The sequence below is a fragment of the Phacochoerus africanus genome, chromosome 16, assembly GCF_016906955.1.
Source record: "Phacochoerus africanus isolate WHEZ1 chromosome 16, ROS_Pafr_v1, whole genome shotgun sequence".
NCBI lineage: Eukaryota > Metazoa > Chordata > Mammalia > Artiodactyla > Suidae > Phacochoerus > Phacochoerus africanus.
In genome coordinates, this window is record NC_062559.1 from 43218712 (window position 1) to 43239627 (window position 20916).

Consider the following 20916-nt stretch of genomic DNA (forward strand, 5'->3'; position numbering starts at 1 on the left):
AAAACTCTTGCCAAAGTGGGTATAGAGAGAACATTCCTGAACATAATCAAAGCCATTTATGACAAACCCACAGCAAATATAATACTCAATGGAGAAAAACTGAAAACCTTCTCACTCAAATCTGGAACAAGAGAGGGATGCCCACTCTCACCACTGCTATTCAACATAGTTTTAGAAGTCCTAGCCACAGCAATTAGACAAACAAAAGAAGTAAAAGGCATCCAAATAGGAAGAGAAGAGATAAAACTGTCACTGTATGCAGATGACATGATACTATACATAGAAAACCCTAAGGACTCAGCCCAAAAACTACTTGAACTGATTAATAAATTCAGCAAAGCAGCAGGATGTAAGATTAACATTCAGAAATCAGTCGCATTTCTGTATACCAACAATGAAATATTAGAAAAGGAATACAAAAATACCATACCTTTTAAAATTGCACCTCAAAAACTCAAATACCTCGGAATACACCTGACCAAGGAGGTAAAGGACTTATATGCTGAGAACTATAAAACTTTAATCAAAGAAATTAAAGAAGATGTAAAGAAATGGAAAGATATTCCATGTTCATTTTTACAATATGGAAAATCCATATTGTAAAAATGGCCATGCTACCCAAAGCAATCTACAGATTCAATGCAATCCCTATCAAATTACCCATGACATTTTTCACAGAACTAGAACAAACAATCCAAACATTTATATGGAACCACAAAAGACCCAGAATTGCCACAGCAATCCTGAGAAACAACAACCAAGCAGGGGACATAACTTTCCCAGACTTCAAGCAATATTACAAAGCCACAGCCATCAAAACAGTATGGTGCTGGTATTGAAACAGACAGACAGGCCAATGGAAAAGAATAGAGAACCTAGAAATAAACCCTGACACCTATGTCAATTAATCTTTGATAAGGGAGGCAAGAACATAAAATGGGAAAAAGAAAGTCTATTCAGCAAGCATTGCTGGGAAACCTGGACAGCTTCTTGCAAAGCAATGAAATTAGAACACACCCTCACACCATGCACAAAAATAAACTCAAATGGCTAAAAGACTTAAAGACAAGATACCATCAAACTCCTAGAAGAAAACATAGGCAAAACAACACTCTCTGACATCAACCTCATGAATATTTTCTCAGTTCAGTCTCCCAAAGCAACAGAAATAAGAGCAAAAATAAACCATTGGGATCTAATCAAACTGAAAAGCTTTTGCACAGCAAAGGAAACCCAAAAGAAAACAAAAAGACAACTTACAGAATGGGAGAAAATAGCTTCAAATGATGCAATGGACGAGGGCTTAATCTCTAGAATATACAAGCAACTTATACAACTCAACAGCAAAAAAGCCAATCAATCAATGGAAAAATGGGCCAAAGACCTGAATAGACATTTCTCCAAGGAAGATATACAGATGGCCAACAAACACATGAAAAAATGCTCAACATTGCTGATTATAAGAGAAATGCAAATCAAAACTACCATGAGATAACACCTCACACCAGTCAGAATGGCCATCATTAATAAGTCCACAAATAACAAGTGCTGGAGGGGGTGTGGAGAAAAGGGAACCCTCCTGCACTGCTAGTGGGAATGTAAACTGGTACAGCCACTATGGAGAACAGTTTGGAGATACCTTAGAAATTTATACGTAGAACTTCCATAGGACCCCATGATCCCACTCTTGGGCATATATCCGGACAAAACTCTACTTAAAACAGACACGTGCACCTGAATGTTCATTGCAGCACTATTCCCAATAGCCAAGACATGGAAGCAACCCAAATGTCCGTCTACAGAGGACTGGATTCGGAAGAGGTGGTATATATACACAATGGAATACTACTCAGCCATAAAAAAGAATGACATAATGCCATTTACAGCAACATGGATGGAACTAGACTCTCATACTGAGTGAAATGAGTCAGACAAAGACAAATACCATATGATATCATTTATAACTGGAATCTAATATACAGCACAAATGAACCTTTCCACAGAAAAGAAAATCATGGACTTGGAGAATAGACTTGTGACTGCCAGGGGGGAGAGGGAGGGAGTGGGAGGGATCGGGAGCTTGTTGGGGTTATTGGATACAACTTGGAATGGATTTACAAGGAGATCCTGCTGAGTAGCATCGAGAACTATGTCTTGATACTTATATTGCGACAGAACAAAGGGTGGGGAAAAAATGTATACATGTAAGAGGAACTCGGTCCCCATGCTGTACAGTGGAAAAAAATTAAAATAATAAAACAAGAAAAAGTAAATAAAAAATAAAAGATGGGAGGCATTAGGGCATGTTGACTTGTCCATGGGATTGATATCATAGGTAGAAGGGAATGGAGATGTGGAAGAGAGAAGCAAAGGAGTGATGATCCTGAGAAGCTGAGGTTAAGGGCATATACGGAAGCAAAATTCAAAGAGAGAAACAGTTGAGATTTTTCCAAAATTAATAAAAGACACAAAATCTTCAGATTAAGAAAATCTAAATGTCTCAAACTTGATTGATAGAATAATCTAGAACTTTATAGATTACAGGGAAATCCCAGGATACCAAAGGGTAAGCAAGATCCTAAAAAAACAGGTTACCTGCAAAAGGACAGCATTAGGATGAAAACCAACTTCTCCTCAGCAAAAAAGAGAGGAGCAGATCATGAAACAATTTCATCAAAGTGCTCCGAGAAAATTACTGCCAATTTAACTTCCATATATAGCTAATTGTCATTCAAAAGCAAGGGTGAAATAAGATATTTTCAGACAAATGCCAAGAGTTTCCATTCATAGATCCTCACTCAAAGATATGCTCTTTTTTTTTTTTAAGGGCTGCCTCTGTGCCACATGGAAGTTCCCAGGTTAGGGGTCAAATCAGAGCCACAGCTGCCAGCCTATGCCCCAGCCACAACAACATGGGATCTGAGCCACATCTGCAACCTACATCACAGCTCATGGCAACACCAGATCCCCAACCCATTCACTGAGCAGGCCAGGGATGGAACCCACATCCTCATGGATACTAGTTTGGTTCATGACTGCTGAGCCATGATGGGAACTCCAAGGGATAACATACCTTCTGTTAAGAAACATACCGAACCTAATGGGAAAGGACAGGATTCAAGAAGCCATGGTGAGCAAGAGAACTGGGAAACATGAGCTAGTCTAACCAAGCTCTGTCTATAAACAGTAACAGGATGACTAATTTCAGAGGACTTAAAAACGGGATGAAAAACATGACATAGAAGATTCAGAGAGTAAAACAAGGAAACAAACAAACAAAAGATTATTGTAGAATATAATGAAATAGAAAAATAAAATAAGAAGGATTAAAAACAGGTGGTTTTTAAGAAAGATTTATGTAATAGGCAAACCTTGAGCAATGGATCAAGAAAAAGGGCACAAACAATAAAAGAGAGGACATAAATGCAGATGTGGTAATGGTATAAACAAAAACCTTGAGAATACTAACTTTATACCCACAGAATTAAAAGTAATGTGAAATGGGTGATTTTCTTAAAGAATATAAATTATCAAAAATGACTCAAAATGATACAGAAAACCTAAATTCAATTATACCCATCGAAGAATTAAATCTGCAGTAAAACATCTCCTCTCAATACTCACCGATCCCAAATGATTTTATTAAGTTTTATCAAATTTTTTTTTTGGCCTTTTTACCTTTTCTAGGGCTGCTCCCGCAGCATATGGAGTTCCCAGGCTAAGGGATCTAATCAGAGCTGTAGCCACCGGTCTACACCAGAGCCACAGCAACGTGGGATCCGAGCCGCATCTGAGACCTACACCACAGCTCACAGCAACGCTGGATCATTAACCCACTGAGCAAGGCCAGGGATCGAACCCGAAACCTCATGGTTCCTAGTCGGATTCATTAACTACTGTGCCACAATGGGAACTCCAAGTTTTATCAAATTTTTAAAAGACACATAATCTCTAGCCAATATAGATTATTACAGAGCAGAGAGGAGAAAAAAAGAAGAAAAACTCCACAATTCACTTTATGAAGCTAATGTAATCTTAAAAACCATATAAGAATGGTACATAAAAGTAAAATTCGACATCAATTTCAATCATGAACACGAACGTAAAAATCCTTTTAAAATCCTACTGAAAGTAGCATCAGGTTTAAATGTCACGACCAAGAAGGGTTTAGTTCAGGGACTTGGGGTTGTTGACGTATTACTAGAATTCACACAATAACCCAAACAAGAGAGAGAAATCACAAAATCATTTTAAAAGTTAGAATATCAGCAATTAATAAAAGTCCACATCCATTCAAAGTAATAGCACCTAGCGTGCTAGGAATCGAGGGACTCTTCTAAACATGATTAATTAAAGATATCTGTGATACACATATAATAAACATCACATTTAACGATAAAACTTTAATTTCCTTTAGAGTCAGCAGAAAGATAAGGCTGCCTGCTATAAATGCCTTCCTTTGGGCATTACCCTGCAGGGTTTTAGCCAACATAATAAAACGAGATAAAGGAATCCATGATATGTGACTGGAATAAAGAAACAGGTCATCAAGTTTGCTTAATATAAGAGCAATATGGGAGTTCCCTCCGTGGCTCAGTGGGTTAAGAACTGCTATCCATGAGGAAGCAGGTTGGATCCCTGGCCTCACTCAGTGGGTTGCTGTGAGCTGTGGTGTAGGTCACAGATGTGGCTCAGATCTGGTATTGCTGTAGCTGTGGTGTAGGCTCACAGTTGCAGCTCTGATTCCACCCCTAGCCTGGGAACTTCCATATGCCGCAGGTGTGGCCATAAAAATAAGAGCAATATGAAGAAACCAGTAGTAGCATTGCTATATATCAGCAATAAATCATTTTGTTAAACAATAAAAAATTAAAGACTCCATTCACAACCTCAGCAAAAATCGAAAATAATTATCAACTAATTAAATTAATGACAAAGATAAGGAGATCTTTTGTATTCATGTATGGCAATCTCAATATTATAAATATATCAATTATCCTCCAAATGAGCCTTTAAATCCAATGCGATTTCAATCAAAGTCTCCATGGTGGTTTTCAGAAAACTTGACAAGATGCCCCTACCATCTGTATGAAAGAATGGAGCTCAAAGAAATAGCCCTATTAATTTTGAATAAGTAGAAGAATGTAGAAAACGCATATATCTTGACCTTATATCAAGACTTACAGAGTTAACGAAAGTAAAACACCATGCAGGATGGGCAAACAGACCAGTGGTACAGAGTGGAAAGGTCAGAAACCCAATCACACATACCTGGAGACTTGGTGTGTCTCAGAAGTGGCATTACAAATTAGCGGAGGAAGGATGTCAGAGAGAGGAATTATTTCCCAGTTCCATCCACCTATCCACCTACTCCTTATGCCTTCATTTATTTAATACTTACATGCTGATCGCCTACTTTGAACCTGGCACTGTACGAGTTCTCGGATACACAAAGTCAAAATAGATCAGAGGGGCAAAGACCTTCCTATTCTCAAGGATCTCATCAATGAAAATAAGTAGGCAACATAATAATTATCCTATGGTAGTACATTGGAGAGAATACCAACTTCTTCCTGAGAGGGCTGAAGAAAATAATATTTGAACTGAGTTTTGAAGGATGGATAGGAGTTCACCAGACTGGAAAAGATGAGCTGGTGGGGAACGAATGACGTTGACTGGGGAGGCTGACGACCTGGGGAGAACATTCCAAGAGGAGGAAACAGCACAACCAAAGGCCAGTGAAAGTGGGTTTGGGTTAAGGCATTCTTTTCTTGTAGGTCATGCAAAAAAAAGAAAAAAAACGAGCAAAAAAATTGTCTGGAACATCTCCGATGGTTAAAGAAATTGCATGGGAAAGAAGAATACACCGTGAGGTAAAAATAAAAACACAATACTTGGAAATTAGGAGAGTAGCTACGATGTTTGCTATACATTGACAAAAAAACCACACTGGTCTACTGAATGCTTCAGGAAATACAGGACATGCTCATCATAGATTTTCTAAAATTTCACTCTTGGCCATATTTTAAAAAATGATGAAGCATAAAAATTGCATTTAAGGAGTTTCTATTGCAGCTCAGTGGGTTAAAGACCCAACATTGTTTCTGGAGGGTGTGGGTTTGATTCCTGGCCTTGCTTGGTGGGTTAAGGATCTGGTGTTGTGGCAAGCTGCAGCGTAGGTCGTGGATATGGGCGTGGATCTGGTGTGGCTGTGGCTGTGGTGTAGGCCGCAGCTGCAGCTCCAATTTGACCTCCTATCCTGGGAACTTCCACGTGCAGCAGGTGCAGCCATAAAAAGAAAAAAAATTTCCTTTAATGCTTATTAGCCCTGCTCAGATTTACCAACATCCTTTCATATCAAGGTATCCCCACTGCCTTGCATCTCACTTCTTCAGCTAAACAAATGCAGGCAGATGTTTTTGAACAGCAAATAGCTCTGCTTAATAACCCCCCAAATACACATGCCCCAGAAGTACAGCAAAATGGGGGCAGAAGGGAATGCAAAGTTAGTTAAACATTATTTTAGGCCCACTGCCTAATTTCCTCTTTGTGATGGGCCATTGTTTATTTTCATGGCTGATATACTGTTCAATTTTTCTTTTGGGTTCCCGAGGACAATCCCTAGACCGTAGGCTCCATGTAAAGGCTGAGGGCCTGCTCTCTGAACCCATTTTATTTGGGATTGAGTTATTATGCTTATTCTCCCAAGGAAATCCCCGTATCTTGAAAAGGCACTGATCAGCTTTTTCCATCCTCTAAGTTTATTGATTTTCAAGAATATCTTTTCAGAAAAAAAAAAAAGAACATTTTGCAAACTTTAGGGCCGTAACTAAAATACCCTAGACAGGAAGAAAATACCCCAGACAGGAAGAATGTCTGTCCAAGACTATTATACCGGGCCTGGTCTGCCTGGAATTCAAAAACCACACCAAACAGAAAAAAAAGATGATATTACAGGAGATAAGGTCTATTTGACAAATAGCCCAGGAATAGCCACTCTGTAAAAACAAGAGCAAGAAGAGTTGTCAAGAAAAATCTTAGGCGTTTAGCAAGTATTCCCCCAACTTGACTCTTTCTAAAGGAGCAGGATGTTTTGTGTCTCACATCTGCTGAATCTGGAAAGCAGTATTCCCTGGTGGCTTCATAACAAGTATGTTTTGATGGGTCAATGTAGACACCGCCCAAGTGTATAATCAGCTTAGCCCAGCTTTCTAGACCGTTAAGAAACAGAAAGTGCTATGTACGATGTGTTACAGTTGAGAAATTTTGCTTTTCCTTATCAGTACACATCAGGGCTTCTCAACCTTGGCGCTATTGACATTGGGGCTGGATAAATCTTTGTGCATGGTAGGAGGCCTGGCTTTTCCCCACTAGATGCCAGTAGCACCCCCTCAGCTGGAACAACAACAAAAAGTCTTGCCAAATACTCCCAAGGGGACAAAGGAACCCTGATAGAGAGTCAGAGGTATAGACTAAAACCATGTCACCTCAGGTTGACACTTTTAGGACTTATATTAAAAATGGGGACTTTATTCTTTGACTTGGAAAGGACTCTTTGGGTCAGAGATAGCTTTTTATTAGCTACTTTATATTCATTGAAGAGGAGGCTAGAGGAGGTTACAGTCATTTCTCGCTAGACGTCTCTGGGCTTGGGGTTCATCTCATCAGGCTTTTGCCCATAGTTTCCTGAAGGGCTAGAGGACAGGTGGCTTGTCCATGGTCACCCAGATGGTCAGTAGCACTTGGCCTCGCAATCTCAGACAAGGCAATTTCCCATCATCATGTGACATTGAACTTGGGGGAGAAATTAGGTTAAACCTTGGGCTTTTCCGTCTTGCAAGATCAGATGAAATACTGACCTTCAAGTGACCTTTTTAGATGTAGGAAAATAGCCGAGGGGAATCACTGGGTCTGTGATTGAAGACTCTAGGTTTTCCTGCAAGGCCTGCGGAGCAGATGCTACGGGAGGGCCAGGTTTCTCGACCTCAGCACCACTGACCTCCACATGTGTCTGTTCAGCAGCTGCTTCAGTACAGTTAAAACAGGATTTCACTTCTAAAACCCTGACTGCCACAAAGCTTTTTTAAGATTCTCTCCACTGCACAAAGTGAGATATCCTTGTGCTGGCTAACCTTCTCTCAGGTTGGTGAGATTATCGGCACCAACATTCTTTGACCCTTTTTGTTCAAAAACCACCAGCGGCCCCCATTGTCTATTGCAAGTTTTCTCAACCTTGGCTCTATTGACACTGGGCTGATAACTCTGTTATGGAGACTGTTCTGGGCATTGTGGGATGTTTAGCAGCACCCCTGGCCTCGGCTAGATGCCATTGGCATATGCCAGGCATGACAATGAGATATGTCACACACCCCCCATAGTGCCATCTATCCCCTGGGGAGCAAACTTGCTCTGGTTGAGAACCACTTAGCAGAGGAAGAGCTCACATTATGTCACCACTGTCTTTCTGGTGCCTAGCAGGGCCTGGTACACAACTGGCCCTCAGTCTATATTTGCTGAATTAGGGAAAAAAAAAAAAGTCTAAGTGCTTTCCTCTTCTTAGAACTTTCAGAAATATCCAACTAGTATGTACAGTGATGACTGGTGTGCTTTTTTTTTTTTTTTTTACCCCCACAAAACACAAAAGGAGTATTTCTCCAGACTTAAAAAGCCAGAATCAGCTATTTAGTCATTTACAATAGTCCCTTTGAATTACATGTTCTTTGGCCTAAAACAAACTGAGTATAAAATTAATAACAACTAAGCACTTGATATAGACTGGACTTGTTAGTAGATGATTTACATTTATGGAACAGCTTGGCCAAGCTACTGGTGTGTGGCCTAAGTGAGGAGTCTCTCTTGGGTTTGCTGTCAAAGCCTATTTTTCTCTCCACCAGGCTCTACTGGAGTGCAAAGGATTTACAATGACAGTGTCCCAGTATTTATTAAAAAAAAAAAAAAGTAAATGCCAAGGAGGTAGAAGATAAGCTTTATATCATAACCTGGCAGGAGGAGAAGGAAGTACTCACCTACTGGAAAGCCTTTCCCAAAACTGTTTCCTCGCTTAATCCCTGCCATGAAGGAAATTCCATTGGAGAAAGGCCTTGTGCTACAGGGTCTCAAGTGGACCCCTTTCAACCATGACTGCTAGATTAATTAAGCTGTCGTTTTCATAAAGAAGTCCCTTTTAAAGTGAGCAGGTGCTATCTGTGGAGCAATAGTAAATCCTGGTGAATCACGGAAGAAAAGGGTTTTCGTGCACCTTCCAGGGTGGTTTGCCAGGACGAAGGTGATAGTTCAAGTTAACGGTAATGTGCAGCCTCTTTGGAGAATGCAAAGACTCGAGATGGATGGGAGAAGGAGAGCTAAGCTCTAGAAACTAGGGCCAGCGGGTCTCAGCAGAGAGGTTCCATGGAGTCACTCGGCAGACAGAGCAGCGGGAGGGGGGCAAGAGAACCCATCGGGGGGAGAGGGTGGAGGAGAGTTTGCCAGATGCAAGCCTCATTTACTTCCCAGGTTAGCTGAGGCTGGTCCTGGCTCCAGAATGGCACAACAGCAATGCGTACACTTGGTAAATGAGAAAACCTGAAGAAAAGACACTCTTCCTTATTCGCAGACAGATGGCAAGACTTACCTGTGCTGCAGAACGCTGCAGATACTAATACTAATACTAACATCAGCGCTGCTTCCTGATTTCCTTTAAGCAGAACTCAGTGGAGAGAGGGGATGTCAAACTTTAAGTGGAATTCTTCAAAACGAGGAGAAAAGGGCCAGAGCGGCTGTCTCCAGCCTATCGGCCTGGGAGGATTCCCTTCGTTCGCACATGACCTGGGTACCATCCATCCTCCAGACATCCCAGAGCCCCATCCACGTAGGTACAGAGGTGACCTCCATGGCCAGAGTTCCCTGAGCACAGCAGACACCTGGTTCAAGTCAGGCTATCCTCATTCTCTCTCGGGAAATTTTGAATTGGGATTTTTGTGGCTGGGCCTTTGTAACACGTAAACCAGGGAGTTATCATCAGCCGTATTGTGCAGACCATATGGACTGAGGTATTTTTGCGAGGGAGAGAACAGTGAGGCTGATATCCAGAGACCAGACAGCAAGGAAATGATGGGGAGGGAGAGAGAGAGGTAGGGATAGAGAAAGAGACCCTGGGTCCAGGTGTACCCCAGTTCCTGCTTCTTCTCTGCCTGAGTTCTGAGCAGTCTTTGGGGGCTCTGTGAGACCTTACTGTATAGTAGCCTCTTATTTTGCTTAAGACAGTTTCCTAGGGTTCAATGACTTGAAAATGAGAGGTTTCTAATCATTATAATGGTGGAATGAGGCTATAGTAGGAAGCAAAGAAAAATGACTTATCTTCGTAACACTTTGGGAGCAGAAGCTGTATTTTCTTCATAAAGCCCAATATTTCTAAGTCTATTTATTCCAGGCGTACTGAGTCTCTCGTTTTATATTCAAGGCAATGAAATTTGCCTTTCCTTTGAATTGTTCCTTCCAGACTTATTTCTGCGAAAATTGCCTTTTTTGATTATAAGAAAGAAAGAAAGATAGAACTCACAACCATTTCTGAAGCTGATTTCTGTTTGTGCCAAAGTGCAGGCACAGAATCCAACTGTCCTGCTCCTCGGGCGCTCGGGAGCGGGACCAGGACAGGCGAAGGAGGGCGGCGGTCCCCTACATCCCCACAGGAACGCAGGGTGGGCAAAATACTGGGGGTGAAAGCCTGGCACATCTTATGAGGTCAACAAGAATGAGGAAAAGCAAGGGGTTTGTCGGTGGAAAGCAAAAGTGGCTTGTTCTACAGCAAATGACCACTAGACCAATAAGAATGCAAAAAAAATAAGAAAGCCAAAAAATAAGAATGCAAAAAAATAAGAATGCAAAAAACCAATGTCAGGCCTAGAAACCATCAAGGAGCCACAAAACCCAAACGGGGAGGTGGTACTGCTGCCACGTCCAGGATGGGTGTCCCAGCAGTGGCACGAGGACATGCTCTCAGCCTCCTGGACTTCTCGTCCTGGTCCCCAGGATCACAGGGATCGGAGGTGTGTTCAGCAAGAGCATGATGTGTGAGCACGTGTGTATACACACTGCATGATGGGGACAGGATGCGATGGCCTCAGTCTATGGAGAGTGAGGGACAGAAAAGGGCAACTTGGGCAACCATTGAAGTCCGGATGGGAAGCTAGGACAATGAGAGCAAACCCAGGTGTGTGTCTCCCTGCCTTGCCTGGGTGTAGGATCCCAGGTAGCTGTGTGGCCGGACCTTCTGGCTGGAAGGGTGACGAGAGCTGGCCTGACACTTGGATCCGGTCTCTGTTTCCCAGGCGCAATCAGTGACCCTGGCAAGGACCCACTACCCACTACCTGGAGCTGGAGGAGCACAACTAACATAAGCACAAGGAGCCCTAAATGAGGTCAATCTGGGGAGAGGGGAGTCGGGGGCGGGGGTGGGGGGAGTATGATCTTAGGTAGATGGGCTGGGATGTACCTGCTACATGTGCCGTCAACCTATTTACTGCCTGACTGCTCTGGGCCAGGGTCTGTTTGCGACACTGGGCTTCTGTAGGAAGTAAAACAGACAAAACCCCCTCTGTCTCTACCCCTTTGCCCCCCACCCAAGGGGGATATTTCTCTCTGATAAGGGAAAGGCGAACACTTAAATACATGTGTACGATGTCAGCTGGTGATCAGTGCCATGGACAAAGTAAAACTGGCAGAGGGCTGGGAAAGGGATGGACGGGGGAGAGAAGGGGATCGAAGGGAAGATGGAAGGGGGAGGGTTGGTGAGGGATGGGGGAGGGGTGGAGAACACAGGTGAGGTGGGGGTAGCGTGGTTTACTCTTCAAAACTTTTAGAACTTTCTAGACCTCTGCTCTCCATCCATATCCCATATATAGAGAGAAGCGTCTCCCTGAGTGCCTTGGTGGAGAGAGAGAGTGCAGGAGAAGGAGTGTGCGATGTGCACACGCACGCACAAGCACACGCAGCCTGGGAAGGCTGAGGACAGGAGCGTGTCAAGCAGGGAAAGTGCCCAAGGCCAGCATCCTGCTGCCGTCCGCCCTCCACCCCACCCAGCTGACCCTCAGGGGTGAAGCAAGCGCTCCTCTCTCTCCGGGATGGACTCTTCCTTGCACCCTGTTCACTCCTGGCTCATTTCTCACTCCAAGTTCTGACTCTTGTCCTTGGCACCACCTGGAGTGCTCTTTCACCGTTTTTTATATTACATCTTGTTGGCCAGAGAGGAGGAAAGAAGATGATAGAAAAAAAGGAAAGAAGGATGTGAAGAAGTGAAGGCAAGAAAGAAACACAGAGACAAAGTTAAACACCAAAACACGAGAAAAATGAGAGACACCAAAAGAGGACCGATAGGGTAATAATAGAAGCTGATCTTACTGGGTGCCAGTGACCTTAAGGGATTACACGTATTCCTTAAACTTCACCACACTCTCATTTTGCAGATGAGGACATCGAAGCTCAGAGAATTAAGCTTTTTGCCAAAGAGCACGTCATGGCCAGGAGTCCCAAGCTGGCCACGGCTACCTGATTGAGGTGCTGAGTGGGGAAGGAACACACTTACCCAGATTGTTGGGGCTGTGGGCTTTTCACTGATCTGATAATTTCTAAGCTCATCTGCAAGGTGTCCTCGGGGCAGAGCATCTAAAAGGGCGCTATTCTACCTACAGGACAGTGCCTCTAAGTCCAGTGGATAAACAGAGACGCGGACGTACAATGCGTTCAATAATGGAGTGGTTTTTCTGTTTGTTGGTTTTCATTTTAGAGAGGAGTCTGTTCATGTCATCATTCCTTCAACAGGTTCTCTTACTTCCTAGTACCTACAGGAACTCTCATCCCGAGCATTTAGTTGCATGTGCATACGGTATTGCAAGGTGTATAATTATTGCGTGGAAGGAGGCACGACTTTAATTTGCTTCCGAAAGCTTTCATTTCCAGAGCTGAATTTTGACTTTTCCTAGACACGTTTTGTTTGGAAAGCAAGGGCAGGAGATATGCCCGCGGGGCAGTGATAGGGAACCTTCTCAAAGAACGGAGGGCAAGGGGTTCCAGCCTGCACAGTGTCGGGAGTTTCTTTCTACTCCTTGCTCTTTTTTTTTTTTTTTCAATTGTAAGTATTGTATTATTTTTTAAATTAAAGTAGAGTTGATTTACAATGTTGTGTTGGTTTCTGGTGTAGAACAAAGTGATTCATATATATTTATGACATATATATCCTTTTGCAGATTCTTTCCCATTATAGGTTATCTATTCATTGCTCATGATGAAGCTCCTGGGGAGAGCGAGGAGGGTGAGGAGAGGGCTCTTTACCCAAGAAAGAGTCCTGACTGGGGCCAAAGAAAATCTTGCTACTATGTGGGGCAGCAGGATCTGCTGGCAGAGTCAAATCTCTGGCAGGAGGTCTCTAGGTGAGGCATGGACAGGGCCTAGCAAGGCTTATTTGCTGATAGGCATGAAAATGTGATTACTTGCTCTTCTCACTGAACGCGTCTAGGCCAGACACACAATATCCTTACACAATAACCCAAATTATGAATCAAGAAAGTTGGAGAACAAAGCCTACTAGAAGTTACTATAAATAAAAGCTGACTGCGAAATGAAGAGACACAATACATTCCAAGCAGATGTCAGGAGCTTTTGATAAGAGCTGTCTCTCTTGGGCGAGTTCAGTGGCATGGTACTAAAACCTTACTGCTCTATTTATAGCAGGGACCTGCTTTTCGAATGTTCTTCTAAAGACCATGCAGCCTTCCCACTTAAAGCTGGCTGCGAGTGAGGGCAGAGCTGAATGAGGGTGGAAGGGGTGAGGGGTGACAGAAGGAGCCGCCCCCTCTTGCCCCCGTCGCACATTCTTAAGGACAGTGGCACGAGCAGTACGATTGAAAGCCACAATCAACTGACACAGAGCCTCCAGGGTCTGACTTGTGTAGTCCTCTGTCAAAATCACAACGTGGCTGTTCTCTGCCTTTTCTTCTCTCAAGAGCAGTAAGTGAGGAGAGCACAGACCTAATGGATATGGACTTCTGAAGCACACATTTCAAAAGCTGTGGGTGCTTTTCAGGGATAAATAATTAATATAGATCATGTTAGCAAGAGAACTATGTCAGAAAAGAAGATTCCGCTACCTTTTTGTTTTAAATGTCTTTATGTCCCATGCAGAGATCTCCGATGCAAAAAGACTGAAATTGGTTTTGAAAGTATCCATCAGCTAAACACACAACCTCAGACACCGCATGTCTAGAAAAAGGTAGCCCCTGCCAATGTGTATTGCCAGAGGGAAAAATTCCAATCATATCTTCAAGCCAAGAGGACTGGAATTTTCAAGAGGCAGGAAAAGAAAATTCCAAGTCCAAGATCCAGCCTCCCATTCATGGGAATGCATCTATAGGAGGCGAAGAATCAGGGATTTCTGCCCAAAGTCAGAAAAACACTTTCTTAAGGCAAAAAAAAAAAAAAAAAAATTAAAAGAAAAATGAAAGAGGGTACAGATAGAAAAGAAGAAAGAGAAAAAAATATACATTCGACCCGTCCCCTATTCAGTGATGTCCCAAATTAGCCCTGTCATTATTCAGTGATGGGAGAAATAACAGGAGCCTTGGCGTGGATGAGGCCCTATCGAATGCAGTTCTTCACCCCCATGCTAAATCTGGAGGGCTGAATACTTCCATCCCTCAGTTCAATTATAGCAGGCAAATGCCTGAGCTGCTTGCTTTCTAAAAACAGAAGCAGGGCAAACAGACCAAACTAACACAAATGTATATTTAATAGACTTGCTCATCTGTCCTAGGAAGGATAGGCAAGCAACAGAATAACAGGTTTCCCCGGTCACTTCTGACAAAGGGTGATCTAGTTCCAACAGTCACCTGGGCTCCTGGCCCTAAAGGAAACAGAGTTTTAAAAAAAGAATGACAATTTCCATTGCGCTGCCCCCTTCTCTTCTTTTTTTCCTGGCTCCCCCATCTCCCCTCTCTCCAACTTCCAAATTGTCAGCCCACTGGCTGGGGTGAAACCTCTCTGTCCTGTCTCTCCTGCACTCAACAGCATCTCAAACCAGACAATTTGGCATCAGAACCTCCTCCCAAGGCCTTCTTGGAAAACCCAGCAGGGCAAAGGAAACAGGCCGTAATTTTCTGAGGGCAGGCCGTTTCTACAAGTGCTAGTCTGAAATGAAGATAGCAGTCTTTCCAATTTATAAATACACATGGGAAAATCCGCTTAACCTCCCACCAGCTCTCTGTATCTTTTTGTTTGGTCTGGTGGGCAGGACCTGGGTCGCGACCAGAAGGAGCCTGGCGAGGCTGCTAGGGGGCACCCCCCACCTCCCTCCACCCCCCCCCACCCCCCCCCCGCAGCCCGGGCACAAGCAAAAGCTACTGGATGGTATCTCCCATGGTCATTTGCTATCACAGCTGTCTACACAGAAACCAAAGGAGTTAGCGGCCCTGAAAACAAAAGACAAAACACAAAATGTGAAACGGGCAACTGTTTTCACTTGCTCAGAGATAACAATATCCTTTGCTGCTACTCTGAGTGGAAAAGTACTGCTTGAAAGTCACCAGACGATTTCAAAACGCCCAAGATTGGGCTTGCTCTGTTTTTCGGTCACTGGACACAGGAACGTGAAGAGGAAAATGGGCCCAATTCTGCAGAACTCAGTTCAGCACACATACAGGTGTTTCTCGGCCTTAGCATGGAGCGAACTGCTGCCTGAAATCTCCCGATTGATTTGATACAAAGCAAGTAGCTCCATATGGAAGGCTGAGAAATTACTGTCTCCTTACGTGACCCTCCAAGACCAGAGGGGCTCGAGCTGCTACCTGCCTTTCTACCACAGGAGAAGAGAACGTGGAGGCTCGCTTACCTTAAAGTTGTGTGTCTTCTCATAGTTGAAGTGGTTGTCGTGGTGTGTGAGGGCGGCCCTTCGGACCAGGGAGGAGATCTGTGGACAGGCAAAGAGTTTGAGAGGGGGCCAGAGAAAGCCGCCTCTGACTCCCACCTTCACCCCCAAGGCCACGGCCAGCAGCTCCTGGCGTTTCCTGCCTTGCTTGGGCTTCCGAACCACGGCGCACTTTTTCTCATTTTCCGGCCACATTTCCTCGGAGAACATTGTGCTCACACCCCAGATCTTTCTAGCTTCCTCTGCGGAGCCTGAGAAGCTCCGCGCTGTCAGGTTTTTTGAACCGCAGCTAATGTGAGGCAGCAGATTCGAGGCAGCTGCGTCCTGTCTGCAGTGAGGCCTCAGGCATGTGACCTGGAAGGGCCGGTTTGAGGGATGGAGGGGGCTCTGCATCTGAATAAGGACGGGCCTGTTTTGTGCTATTTCTTAAGGCCGACGTGTGCTCGGAACAATGGCACACATTCACCCCCAGAAGCTGTGTCCAGTCAGCCACTGAGGAATCAAGGCAGGAGGCAGGGACAGGCTTTATTCCTCCTGCCACTGCGCCTTGCAAAGCAGAGACCGCAAATACTAGCATGTTTCACACACCCCAACTAGCTCTGATGTTCAAAGCCTGAGGCTGCATCCAATTATTCTAGGGCTCTGAACCCCATCCCGGGCTGAACTCCAGCAGATGAAACCTTTAAACCCTGATGATTGTTTAATCTTATAGAGGATAAAGCTTGTGTCTCTTTAAAAAAAAAAAAAAAACTGCCCCAGCACTTGAAAGCTTCATTTTTATTCTTACGCATGCAGTCAATTAGAACAGTCTGAGCACGAAAGGAGGCCTAAGGGATGATACAGCGTCTGAGCTCTGGCTTCTACAGTCAAAGTTTCAAAGGAAGAGGCAGGATGTCTTGCTCAGGATACCCCCATCTTTGTCCCTGACTCAACCACAAACAACCCTTCCCCCGACAAGGCAATATTTCTTAACTAAAACCAAAACATCAGTTTTTATCCTTTAAACAAAATATTAAATAAAATGGATGTTTAAGTAAATGTTAAAAAGTGTCAAGAAAACCTTGAAATTAAACATTTCGGTGTTAATTCTGTTAGTAGCCAATCTTATCCTCTCTTTGCTCTTAAACATAGCATCTGTTGGGGAGTCTCCCTTGGGATCCTGATTTTCTGGTCCCAGTTCCCTGCATTAATAGAAGTGAAGACATCATTATGTCTGAGGGGTAGTCCTAATCTGCTGGCAAAGTTTAATGCGGCGAATGCCAAACTAAAATTAATGCTTTGGGAACTGGAAAGCAAGATGCAGATGGCTGGACCGTTAGGTAGACAGCACTGCCCATGAATTTCATCCCATCCTCTATGTGGCCTCATGTTTCAGCCCCTCCAAGCAGCCTTGAGGTGAGTAACAAAAGATGAGTCTTTTCCTCGTGTAACTTTTTTTTTTCTTTTTTTAGGGCCGCATGTGCAGCATATGGAAGTTCCTAGGCTAGGGGTTAAATCGGAGCTATACCTGCTGGCCTACACCACAGTCACAGCACTGTGGGATCCGAGCTGTGTCTGTGACCTACAGCACAGCTCACAGCAATGCCGGATCCTTAACCCACTAAGCGAGGCCAGAGATCGAACCTGCATCCTCCTGGATACTGGTCGGGTTGGTTACCACTGAGCCACAGTGGGAAACACCTCCTTGTGTAATTCTTTACTCCTGCCAAATACTGTCATTCCAACTTGGTTCTTTAGTCTATGCTCTCATTTCATCCTCTTTTTACTTTCAATAAGAATAACAATGTTGGGCTTTTGAGAATAATAACTTAAGCTAGGCGAGATTCAGAATGTGTTAAGTGCACTTAACGTAGTCTTCAGCTCATGTGTGTGTGAAACAAGACTTTTATTCCCATTTTGCAGATGAAGAGATTAAGACAGCAGGGGTAGCTCGAGGACACACAGCTGGTTTAAACAGCAGAGCCAGAACGAGAGCCCAAACATCTGCATCCGGCACCAGTGCTTCTGCACCCGGCATCTCAGTGCCTACGGAAGCGATGCAGTGCCACGTCCTCTACCGTGTCTGTCCGGCCAAGTGCTTTCTCTGAAATACTGGTCAAGTCTGGCCCCTCCTTACCATGCTTGCCCCATAGTAACTCAGACCCTTGCTATCTCTCCAGCCCACCTTTCACGCAGCTGCACAGCAGTTCTTAGTCCAGTCACCGCTCCACATCTGCTCAGAGAATGTCCATGATTCTCCATGGCTTGACTGCGTCCTTGCATTGTGGGTTTTTCATGAGCTCACCTTATCTATCCATCTGACCTAGTTCCCTAGACTCCCTGACGCAAATCCTACAAAACCTCTTCTCTGACATACGCAACTTCCCGCCTTGGTAGCTCACTCTGAACTTTAGCATATTCCACACACTTCCATGTCTACACATCCGCTAAACTTCATGTTCTAGCTCAAATGCCGCCCTCGCCAAAAAACTTGTCCAAACTCCCCACTGACAGCAACCACGCTCCTCTGGAATCCCATGGTGTTTCCTCTACATTTTTCCTATTGCACTTATCCCCTTCGGACTTAGAGGGATTAATAACAGGTCTTGCGGTCTGCCATTCTGAAAACTCATTGTGACGCATTCTATGATTCACCATTGTTTCCTCCTACAAGAGTATCTAATAAGCTTCCTTGCCATAACAGGCGCTAAATAAGTTGCCAGAGAGCACCTGTCCATATAGGAAATAAGACTTCTGGAGGAAGGTGTGCAAAGGTGACTGCATGGGGTGGGGTCTCGAGCCCCATCATCACCCTGCTTTAGCTTCCAGGGGTGTGAACCTCTAGAGGTCTGCCCTCTTGCTGGCCTCTACCAGCTTCCTTAGCCTCCTTCCCACGGCCCGAATTAAAGGACCCCAGCCCCTCACGGGACTGAGTCAAGCTTGGTACACCTTTACCGGTCTTCCAGTCCTTAGCCTAGAGGCAAAAAGAGAGAAGGAATAAGGGTCTCTTCCCCAAAGTGAACAGCTAGCGAACCAGACAGACCTTTTGATGGCGAGTCATTCTATTGAAGAATGTATTGTCATCTGAATTAGTCTAATTATATGCATATATGGTTTTACAATCTGAAAAATAACTCCTTAAAAGGAGAGTGGGAGTTCCTGTAGTGACTCAGTGGTTAACGAACCCGACCTAGTATCCATGAGCGTGAGGGTTCAATCCCTGGCCTTGCTCAGCTGGTTAAAGATCTGGCGTTGCTGTGACCTCTGGTGTAGGTCGCAGATGCGGCTTGGATCCTGAGTTGCTGTGGCTGTGGTGTAGGCTGTGAACTCAACTCCTAGCCTGGGAACCTCCATGTGCTGAAGGTGTGGCTTTAAAAAGACAAAAAAAAAAAAAAAAGGCAGTGGGTGAAAGGGATCTCCTTTTCCTTTTGGTGTGTGGGTGGCTGAATATGAGAAGACTGAATATGTATTTTTCTTGGGCCTGTGTCTTTACTTATAACAAGTAATTTTTTTTATTTATGACAGTGGTTTTTTTCAGATATTTATTCAATAGAATTTACCCAAACACAAGATACATTCAGACATGTGAATCGACACTGTTCACGTAAGATGCGTCTATACAGGGAAGAGTTAAGTGTTGGCATCTGAGCGAGTGTTATTGTGGGTCGGGTGGATGACCTCAGATCACCCTCTTACTAAAGAAAAGATGATCACAAAAGTCTCCTGGTAAAGACCCCTCTTAAACAGCCCACTACGCAGAGCTCTTCTTATCCAAGCTCCTCCCGGACTGCGGCTGGGTTTTTCTATCCCCGCAAAGTCTGAAACGTGGCCTCTATACACAGCGACAGGCTGGCAGTCTTTTTCTAACAGAAATTTCTATCTGACCTATTCTTGTTCATACATTCACTCAATGAAGCACACTTCCCTCCACTCTCTGTTTAAATCAGGGATTCAAACCCTTGGATCTTCCGACGTTTGGGGCTGGATAATTCTTGATTGCGGGGGCTGTCCTGTGCGTGGTAGGACCTGTGGCGGCACCCCTGACCTCTACCCACTAGATGCCAGTAGCACCCCCAGCTATAATATCACCGATCTCTCCAAACACTGCCAAATTTTTCCTCTGAGGCAAAACTGCCCCCAGTTGAGAAGACTGGGGTTAGAGTGAGAACACAAATATGTACAGCATCCTTCCTCTGTGCCAGGTGTTATGCTAAGCATTTTGCATATATTGGCTCATTTAAGATTTCCAACCCTCTGAGGCAGGTACTGTTATAATCATCCCACATTACAGATGAGGACATGGGAACTGAGCCTTTAAGCGACTTGCCCAAGGTCACGCAGCTGCTAAGTGGTAGAGCTGAGAACCCAGGCACCACTGACTAGGTGTATGGGGTTTTTTTTTGTTTTTGTTTTTGGACTTTTTAGGGCCGCACCCATGGCATATGGAGGTTCCCAGGCTAAGGGGTTGAATCAGAGCTACAGCTGCCAGCCTCCGCCTCAGCCACAGCAACTCAGGATCCAAGCCGAGTCTGCGACTTACACCACAGCTCACGGCCATGGTGGATCCTTAACCCACTGAGCGGGGCCAGGATACTAGTTGGGTTTGTTTCCACTGAGCCAAATGGGACCTCCTCTTGATTGTTTTTCTATTGTGGTAAAATAGGCATAATGGAAAAAGTCACTACTTTAACCACTTGAAAATGTACCATTCAGCAATTTGGTGGCATTAAGGACATGCAGCATGTTCTGCAGTCATTACCACTATCTGGTTCCAGAATATTTCCATCACCCAAAATGAAACCTTTCACCCAACTGAGCAGTCACTCTCCATTTCCCTCTCCCTCCAGCCTCTGGCAACCACTAATCTGCTTTCTCTACGGATTTCATAGAAAGGAAACCGTATATTCCATGGCCTTTTGTGTCTGGCTTCTTTCCCTTAGCATATTTCAAGACTCATCCATGCTGCAGCATGTATCAGTGCTTTATCGCTTTTTATTACTGAAGAATAATCCCTGTGTGGATGT

The 20916-nt window shown here is 44.2% G+C and overlaps 1 protein-coding gene across 2 annotated transcripts in view; it reads right to left on the reverse strand.

Moving 5' to 3' along the window:
- CHN2 (chimerin 2) overlaps positions 1-20916 on the reverse strand; it is a 294785-nt gene that overhangs the window by 23574 nt on the left and 250295 nt on the right. The window contains exon 7 of one of the 2 annotated variants that reach the window (XM_047763711.1): positions 15878-15955. The exons of the other annotated variant lie outside the window; for it this stretch is intronic. Coding sequence (XP_047619667.1) covers positions 15878-15955 — 78 coding nt within the window. The remainder of the gene's footprint in view (positions 1-15877; positions 15956-20916) is intronic. 2 annotated transcript variants of the gene reach the window in all.